The following is a 9660-nucleotide window of genomic DNA, read 5'->3' on the forward strand; positions in this document are numbered from 1 at the left end:
AGTACCATCAAGTCAGAATCGAACCACGGCTGACTCTACAGCAGGTTTTCAGAGGCAGTTAATCACACAGGAGGAAATTGCTCGTCCTTCAGCTGTGGAGTGGCTGGTGGATTTGCACCATACACTTCTATCCCAAAGGTGATGCAACATAGTGTGGAAACTATAGAACAATCTCATTGATTTCACATGCAAGCAAGAGTCTACCGAAGATTATCCAAATATGACTGGAACAGCACATCAGCAGAGAATTGCCAGAAGTCCAGGCTGGGCTTAAAGGGGGTCGTGGTACCAGGGATATTGTAGCTGATGTTAGATGGATCTTGGCTGAGAGCAGGGAGTGCTGGAGGAATGTCTATCTGTGCTTCATTGATTATGCAAAGATATTTGACTGTGTGGATCATAACAAACTGTGGCTGACTCTGAGAAGAATGGGAATCCTGGAACATTTGATCCTTCTAATGCAAAACCTATACTTGGACCAGGAGGCATTCATCAGAACAGAGCAAGGGAACACTGCATGTTTCAAAATTGGGAAGGGCGTACATCAGGGATGTGTCCTGTCTCCATACCTTTTCAACCTCTATGCAGAACAGATTATCCGGAATGCTGGGCTCTATGAGGAGAAATGTGGGGTCAAGATTGGTGGAACATCTATCAACAATCTGTGATATGCAGATGACACAACCCTGCTTGCTGAAACTGAGGGGGACCTCAAGCACCTGCTATAGAGGGTCAAGGACTGCAGCCTCCAATATGGACTGAGGCTCAATGTCAAGAAGACAAAGATTCTCACCACTGGACCAATTGGCAGCATCAGGATGGATGGTGAAGAGATTGAGATTGTACACAGCTTTAGTTTGCTTGGCTCCACAGTCAACACTCTTGGCACCAGTAGCCAGGAAATTAAAAGGTGTATTGTCAAGGGAAAGTCTGCTGTTAGGGACCTCTTCAGGGTACAGAAGAGCAATGGTGTCTCTCTGGAGAGTAAGGTGCATCTGATACAGGCCATGATCTTTGCAATCACTTGTTACGCATCAGAGAGTTGGATAATGACCAAGGAGGATAGATGGAGAATGAATGCCTTTGAGCTGTGGTGCTGGACAAGAGTATTGAGAGTACCATGGGCTGCTAGGAAAACAAACAGATTCATCCTAGAAAGGGTTAAACCAGGTGGCTCCTTGGAGGCAAGGATTCTGAGGCTCCATCTAACATACTTTGGACATGTTGTAAGGAGAGACTGGTCCTTGGAGAAGGACATCATGCTTGGAGGGTGGAGGGACAGAGCAGGAAGGGAAGGCCCTCTATGAGGTGGATTGACTCAGTGACTGGGGTAATCAGGATGGGAGTGTCAGAGACAGTGAGATTGTCACAGCGCAGAGCAGAGTTTAGGGCTGTTATACATAGGGTCTCTATGAGTCCCAAGCAACTCGATGGCACATAACAACAACAACTTTCAGGATTGCAGCATAGCTTCTTGCCACTAGGCCACCAGAGCTCCCTATAATTGATATTACATGCAGGTAAAATCTTGCAGATGATTATTAAAAAATGTTGGATTACTATATCAACTATCCAAAATTCAAGCTAGGTTCAGGAGAGGCATGGAGAACTTGTGATATCAGAGGCAAATGTCAGATGGAACTTGGCTGAAAGCAAGCAAATACCTAAAAGATGTTTACTTTTATTTTATTAGCTATGCAAAGACATTTGACTATATGGATCATAACAAATTATGTAGTAATGCTGAGAAGAATGCAAATGATAAGACACTTAATTGTCTCATATAGAATCTATACATGAACCATCATGATGGATGGAGAAAAGGCTGAAGATATCAAAGATTTTGTTTCCCTAGGATTCATTATCAATGCTCATCAAAACCGTATGCAAGATATCAAAAGACTGGGTGCAATCAGGAAATCTGCCAATAAAGGCTATTTAAAGTGCTAAAAACCCAAAGATGTCAGTTTAAACATTAGGGCATACCTTATCCAAGTCATGGTACTTTCAGATGTTTCATATGCATGTGTTAATGGGAAAATGATTAAGGAAGACCAAAGACAAAATCTGATGCCTCTGAACTGTGTGCTATTGTATCGAACATCCCATGGAATGAACAAGCAAATCTGTGTTGGTAGAAATGCATCCAGGGTGCTCCTTGGAGACAAGGATAGATTTTCTCTCACACACTTTAGTCATGATGTCAAGAAGGACCAGTCCCTAGAAAAGGACCAGTTGTTAGGAAAGGTGGAGGTTTGGTGAAGGAGAGAAAAACTCTCAACAAGATGGGTTGACGCAGTGACTGCAGCAATGGGCTTGAGTACAGAGGAGATTGTGAGGATGGCCCAGGACCAGGCAAGGTTTAGCTCTGTTGTTCTTAGGATTGCTATGAGTCAGAGAATAAACGGCACCTAACAAAACAAATGGCTGAAATGTGGGTCCCTGGTGTGAATTCCATTCTTGAACAGCATTGGAAGGCCATAGTCTTGGGGGTTCTCCTAATCTCTTAGAGCAGGAAACTCATTTTGGGTTTTTTCCTCTCTCAATTATTTTGAGATTTGCTTCACAATTTTTGCCACTAGAGTCCCCAGTTCTTTTATTGTAATCCTTTTCAGAGTGGTCCACAATGATAGTTGAACACTATCTAATTCTGGTCTCAGTGTTCGGAAAGGTAGAGTTCCTGTGAAACATTAGTCTTTTGGAGCTTCTTTGTGTCTTTGAGTTTCTTCACTCTTTTGTTCAGGACAAGGAAAGATCAATAGCTGTGCCTCCAACAGCTGTTTATAAGTTTTAAAGACTCTATTTTCTACTTACCAAAGCAGAATTTAGAGGTTTATCTTTGCAAACTCTGTAATGACAATTGATCTTCATGTCCCCCAGGGTCATAGTCTTGAGCTCTGAGAACCAGTAACTCATTTCCTCAAGATATTTTGTTATGGCTGAGAAGTTTTCCTAACTTTACTGCTGTATGAGCTACTATATTAATGGACACATTTGCAGCACTCACAAACACACATAAAAAAAATCCATTGTAAAATCTATAGATATTTATAGATACAGTCTCATGAGTCAGTCAGCCTGAGTTTCTATAAAGCCATTTGTAAACTATTGCTATTAATATTATTATTATTATTACAGGATTGGGTATATTGTAAAAGTATTTACCTGTGTTGACTTTTAACTCATGTGCTACGCCAATATCTTTTTTTGCTCTGATCATTTTGTGTTGACTTGCCACTTATCATATATTAAATTATCCTCGTTTTAAGCTAATGCTTAGAGTTAAGGACTTCTGTTAAGTAAGGAACATGCTTATACTCACAAAGCATGCAGGTAGCAAATTAAAGATTCAACCCAATGCTTTTTTCTAATTCCAGAGTCTGAACTCTAGACCATCTTGAATAAAGTTGCCTTTAACCTTGAGACACAACAAGGAAATCTGAGTCTTCACATAAGAGACTCCTAGGGAGTGCAAGAGCCCCAGAAAACTTCAGGGAGGAACCTGGAATACTCACGTTGTAAATGCTGGGTTGTACTTTGCACCTCGGTAGTAGGAGTACAAGTTGAACATCCCAATCATGAAGGCCACAAATACCATGATGAAAATGACCATGAACTTGAAGATATCTTTCACAGTTCTCCCCAGAGAGATCTGCAGGGGCCCGAAACTCTCATTGGCTGGCAGGATGTATGCAATGCGAGAGAAGCTCAGCACAACAGCTATCGCATACAGGCCTTCGGATATGATCTGAGGGTCTGAAGGCCACCATTTGTCCCTGGCTAGAAGAAAACAGTCTGGGTTATACGTTTGGGGACAGAATATACTCTGGAAGAGAAACCATTCATCATTTGCCATTCCTACCATTGTTCTTAAATTAATTCCAATACAAGAGAAGGTGGTATCCTCTTCTTGCCAGGTGTTGGCCAAACCTATCAGCAACACTCTTGCCTCACTTCAAGATCATCTTCATTCCTGACCACCCTTTACGATAACTCAGGTGTCACCTCTTTCAGGAAGCCTTTTGCTACCTCCACAGGCTGGTACAGCTTCCTCATTCTTTCTTTTCCTATCTAAACCCCTGTGGTGGAACTTAGCATACTGCGTGCTACTCTATCCTTATCAGTGCTTGAGCTTCACAAGCAGACACTGTCACATACTGAGGACAAGCATTAGGAGGTAGTGGGGAGAAGCATGGATTTGAAGTCATAGATCTGAGGTTGGAGGTGGTTTCCCACTCACTGTCTGTATGACTCTAAGGAAGGAAATGAACTTTTTGAGCCTTGCTTTCCTCATCTATAAATTGGAAATAATATCAACCTCACAGGGCTGTGGTGAGGAGAAAATGAAATCATACATGCAAAGTGATTATCAAGGGTGCAACACACGGAGCTTTATCAGAGGGTGTGGTGCAGATACATATTTATTATATGACCGAATATAATCTTAACTACGTGTTCAGAGACTAGGCTCAGATCAGATAGAAAGAGCTCACATGGGGATCCAGAAGGTTTTGGCTGAGAAAATGCTTCTGAGACTGTTTCCCAGCCTGTGCACGTCTGCTCATTGCTACCTCCAAAGTGGTGGTTGGTCAGCCAATTTTCTTAGACTAGCCTTGTTGTAGGTAAGCAAGAGTCCCAGGACTGTCCTAGGTTAGGGAGACTTTGCTTGTGCTCCACAGTTAGGGCTTAGCTGCTTTGGGGGTGCTTGTATAGCAAAGAAAGCCTGCAAAGAATTTATACTGCAGTGCTCATGGTACTAGAAGCAGCATCCATTATTAATGTGCTGTCTACTATATGTCAGAACAGGCAGTGGTTCTCAACTGAGGGCAGCCCCCTCCTCCTGAGAGGAGTGTATGTGGGAGTCTGTGTTTGTCAGTGACTGGATAAAGATACTACTGGGATGCTAATGTCTTGGAATGCTCCAGACAAACCCATACCATGAAAACTGTCCTGCTGAAAAAGCCAATAGTGTCCCCGTTGAGAAATGTTGAGTGAAACTAAAATTGAGAAGCACTGAGAAGCCTAAATTAGCTCTTACACTTACATTAATTGTAATTTTCACAACAGTCCTGTAGAGTAGATATTATTATTGCCAGTTTTAAGATTGGATTTGGGGTATGGGGCCTTTTACAGAGCTTGGTAAATTCAGACAGCAAGGATATTACACAGTAATTCTTGGCAATTCAAAGGAAATTGATGAACAAGAGTTTTTTATTTTTAAAGGCAAAACAGAAAAACCCTACTGTTACTGAGTCAATGCCCACTCATAGTGATCCTTTACAGAGTTTCTGAGGCTTGCAAATCTTTACACGAGGAGATTGTCCATCTTTCTTCTGTGGAGTGGCTGGTGGATTTGAACTGCTGGCCCTCAAGTTAGCAGCCAACACATAACATACTATACCATCAGGGATCCTTATTTTTTAATGCTTGACTCTATTGAAGAATTTTAATATTAGAGAATAGCAAGAAACCTTTAGTAAATAAAGCCAGGCTGCTATTTGCCACAGTTTCACATCATCAACTCTAAATTACATCTGGAAATATAATGATAGAATCTATGCTAGTCTCATCAAGGATCATAACTCAGAAGTCCGTGGAAGACAAGGAGGAGAACAAATTATGAGTTTTCCAATATATCTGTCGCCTTCCAAGGATAAATGACATAGTCAGATAACATGAATTAGAACTTGGCTTCTTCAAAGAGACACCAAAAGGGAATTTCTTTTTTTGTTCTTCCTATAATCTATCATCTTAAACATCAGCTGTAATAATAAAAGCTACCTCTATAATCTATTAAGGTGAATTTGGCAGTCATTAGGCCCAGGTGACCAGGCAGATCCTTGGGTGAAAAACTCTACTTGGATGGGTTGTAAGAGTTGTGACAGGTATAAAGCAAATTGAAGTGTGATTCATACGAAACATTTTTTTTATTTTTTTATTTTTTTAGGCCTGTTCCCATGAGAAAAATCCCCGTTTCATCAAATTGAAAAATTGGTATCTGTGCAGCGATGATGTAGAGAAAGGAAGGAGCCACTGCTTGGCCAGCCACAAGAGGGCGTGCGTCACCCACCACTGGAGCACAGCTAACACTGAGCGTTCAAAATGAGATTTCCAAGGGCACAGCATGAACCACGAACAAGGACAATCATGTGCTATGCTTTGGGTTGGGCTAGACCTTAATAACAACCATAGGAAGAACAGATCAGTGGAAAATATTACTGCCTGAATCATAGAAAAGTATCCAATGTAATATCAAGATTCTCTCAGCTTTTTTTGATTAACCTTGAGCAGCAAGAGGGGAAAACAGGCATTAATTTTGCTTGGAAAAAGTCTGAATTTGCTTAACCAACAACAATGGCGTGATTTGTAATGTTGCAGGGCTCATCATTTCTAAATAGGGGTTTCCCTACTCTACTCACACGGAACACAATTTGCTTTGTAAAATTTTGGCCTACCAGCCTTCTGCAGATCAGCGCTATAGTTTACCATGACGAGTTTGTGATCTTAAGAGCCATGCGGTTTCTTCTAGAAGAGACATTCGATACACAAATGCTTTACAAATCAGCTGCTTATAAGAAGCATGACAATAAGCTGCGGGACACTTCATGTTTATTAACCGTTCAGCTATATACTGCTTGTATTACTACTTATTTTCCTTTATTCTTTCAGTATAGTTTGAGGAAAGAAACGTCCTAAGATGGAGTTGTAATAATAACCTTTATCATTCAGTGAACATTTATCAATTTCAGAGGACCGTGGGAAACTCTTAATGTGCACTGTCTTGTTGACTCCTCAAAGAAACCTTTCTGATTTGGGTATTACTATCACTGTTTAAACATGAGAAAAAGGAACTTAAAAAAAGCAACAAGTTTTCACAGTAAATTAAGGAACAAATACTTGAATCCCAGTCTTTCTAACCCCAAAGACCAACTATGCCGTGATATAACAATGCTTTCCTGTATTAAGGGGGTCCTGGTGGTATACTCGGGGAGTCCTAGTGACCTAGTCTCTAAGGAGTTGCGCTGCTAACTCAAAAGTGCCTTCTCCCTGATGGGTCGAATTCAGCAGATCCGTATGATTTACAGCCTCTGAAAACCCGTTTGAGGGTCATCTATGAGTCAGTTGCAACTTGACAACCTCAGAGAGGGGGACAGTTAGCAGTATAAGATATAATTTTACATAATGTATTTACATAGAGCCCTGGTGGTACAGCGGTTAAGCTCACACCTCTCCCGAGCGGCACCCCCCTGCAGTTGAGTCCACTCTGGCTCACAGTGCTCCTCCACTAGGTTTCTGAAGCTGTAAAAGCTTTATAGAGGAGACGTGCTTTTGTCTGAGGAGTTGTTGGTGGATTTGGGCCAATGATGTTTTGGTCAGTAGTCTTTTACCTCCTTATGCACTAATGCCACCTAAGCTCCATATATACATATATGTGTATGTGTGTGTATGTATGCATATAGATATATGTGCATAAAATTCATATATTGTTGTTGTTAAGTGCCATCAAGTGAAGTATGATTTGTAGTGACTCCATGAACAAAAGATTTAAACCCTGTTCTATAACTATCATCTTCTCTCTATGTTCATAGAGTTTCCAGATGCATGTTGTTTAGGAAATGGATGCCACTCCTGCTTCCACGCCTGTCTCAATCTGGGAGCTCTACTAAACACTGTCCACGATGGGTAACCATCATGACATTAGACACACCAGTGGACAGCGTTCAGCATCACAGTAACCCCAAGTTACTTTAGTACAGCAGATTGACAGATCAGTGCTGCACCACTAAGAATGTTCATCCCAAATACACGTAACACCAGGCCTTAGGGCCCTACCACCTTTTAAATACAAGGCCCGCCCACTAGGTCCTGTTGCCTCGAAGGAGGCTTCAAGCCCGCAGTTAGTTGTTAGCTAAACCTGCCAAATCCAATCAGCTCACAACTCATTACATATGTCTATCTAGCTCTCTTTCCACATACACACAGCCATCTTGCAAAAATGCCCCAGAAACTTTTATGAAAGAAATGCATCCTTCTGAGCACAAATGGATCCATTTCTACAGTCACTAGACACAGTTCTATTTAGCTGGCTATACTGTGGGTACGGAGGCCTTTCGTGATGCCTTTGGATTGGCAGTCAAGATGCTCAGCCTCTAGATAACCTTCCACAGGCAGGGAACGCTGCTGGAGGTACACACAAGCACAGGGATGCAGGGTGGAGAGCGCCACCCTCCGACTCACCGTAGGTGAAGTACGCCACTTCTGGCGGAAGCGAGACGTTGTGCAGCGTGTCGTCCTGCACGTGCTGATCCACGTACAGCTGCGCTTCGCTGGCTTTCAGGAAGGCCATGAACCTTGCGGTGAAGGAGGCCACGAAGATGGACAGCATCCCGAAATCCAGCAGGTTCCACAGGTGCAGCACATACTCCCGCGGCCCCTCCTCCCAGATCTCCTTGCATTCAGACCAAATCATTCCTGTGGGAGAGCGAGAAGGTCAGGTGCGGTTTTCAGTCCCGTTGGCATTTTGTGACAGCGTGAGGCCGAGCTGGGAATCATGGCACTAATGTAAATATCTGTTCTCAGGAGCTGAGTCCTCGGATAGCCAGAAGCAGAAATGGAGATATTCCTTCAAAGCCAGGTTGAAAATAGAAAAAATCTTCAAATTGTGACAAGGCACTCCAGTTAGCCCTTTGCTTCCAGAGGAAGCATCTTCGAAAGAATTCTCATCCATCGATAGTTTTTTGAGGGCAATCTTATGAACATTTTAGTGGCTATTATTTATACTGTGTTAGAACTGGAAAATCTTAAGAACTCATGGTAGTTCTGCGTTAAATAGAGGGAAACTAAGGTGTCATAATGGGTAATGCCTTTCCAAAGGCCAATATGACCTAGAACTCTGTTCTAACATGTCCCTCCACCATTAAGTTACTTTCTTTTACATTGCTGTGACTCTCAGCATTATTTTTAGGATATTGGATTTTTCCAACTCTTGCGCAAGATTTTATTAGATTTTAAAGATGTTTGCTTGTTGTTATGTAATAGTGTTCTTCTCTCCGTTGCCTTCAATTCCTACTTGTACTGTTCCATATGTTAAAAAAGAGAACTGCCCCATAGATGTGGTTTCCCCACCCCTTGTGATCTTTTGGAAGCAAAGTGAGGAAATCTCTTCTTTTATGGTGTTATCGTATATGTTCAAATGTCATACCTTTTCTTGAATTCCCAGTCATCTGTTAAAACAACATAACATATCAAAGCAAAATTGTTAACAGTTCACATGTAAGGTCATTCACACACTTATGCTAAGCCAGAACCAACTCATAGTTGTACCGCTAGCTGGTCTGCAGAGGCTGTAAATTGTATGGGAAGAGATAGTCCATCTTTCTCCTGCAGAGTCACTAGTGGATTTGAATTGCCTGCCTTTGACTTGGCAGTGCCATTCTTTACTTACTCATTAGGCCATGAGGACTTGGTGTATATTAACCTGACTAGGTTAATGGTTTGTTGTGTATCCAGTAATGTAGCTGCTAGGTGTATGTGGATATAGAACACTTTTAATAGGCTTGTGTGAGGTACTGTAAAACTGGATGAAATATGTTTACGGCATTGAAGTCTATGGGGGAGAGAATAGTCTAAAAGTATTATATTTTAGGGCATTATTTTTAT

The 9660-nt window shown here is 41.8% G+C and overlaps 1 protein-coding gene across 3 annotated transcripts in view; it reads right to left on the minus strand.

The window, feature by feature from the left end:
• The window catches only part of TRPC7 (transient receptor potential cation channel, subfamily C, member 7), a 286556-nt gene that overhangs the window by 73220 nt on the left and 203676 nt on the right, over nt 1–9660 (minus strand). For all 3 annotated transcript variants that reach the window (XM_006899492.1, XM_006899491.1, XM_006899490.1), the window contains 2 exons: nt 8239–8472; nt 3516–3780 (listed from right to left, as the gene is read on the minus strand). In XM_006899492.1, the coding sequence (XP_006899554.1) occupies nt 3516–3780; nt 8239–8472 (499 nt within the window). The remainder of the gene's footprint in view (nt 1–3515; nt 3781–8238; nt 8473–9660) is intronic.

This window comes from Elephantulus edwardii, unplaced genomic scaffold (genome assembly GCF_000299155.1).
Source record: "Elephantulus edwardii isolate Elephantulus edwardi_28Jun2011 unplaced genomic scaffold, EleEdw1.0 scaffold00259, whole genome shotgun sequence".
NCBI classification, from domain to species: domain Eukaryota; kingdom Metazoa; phylum Chordata; class Mammalia; order Macroscelidea; family Macroscelididae; genus Elephantulus; species Elephantulus edwardii.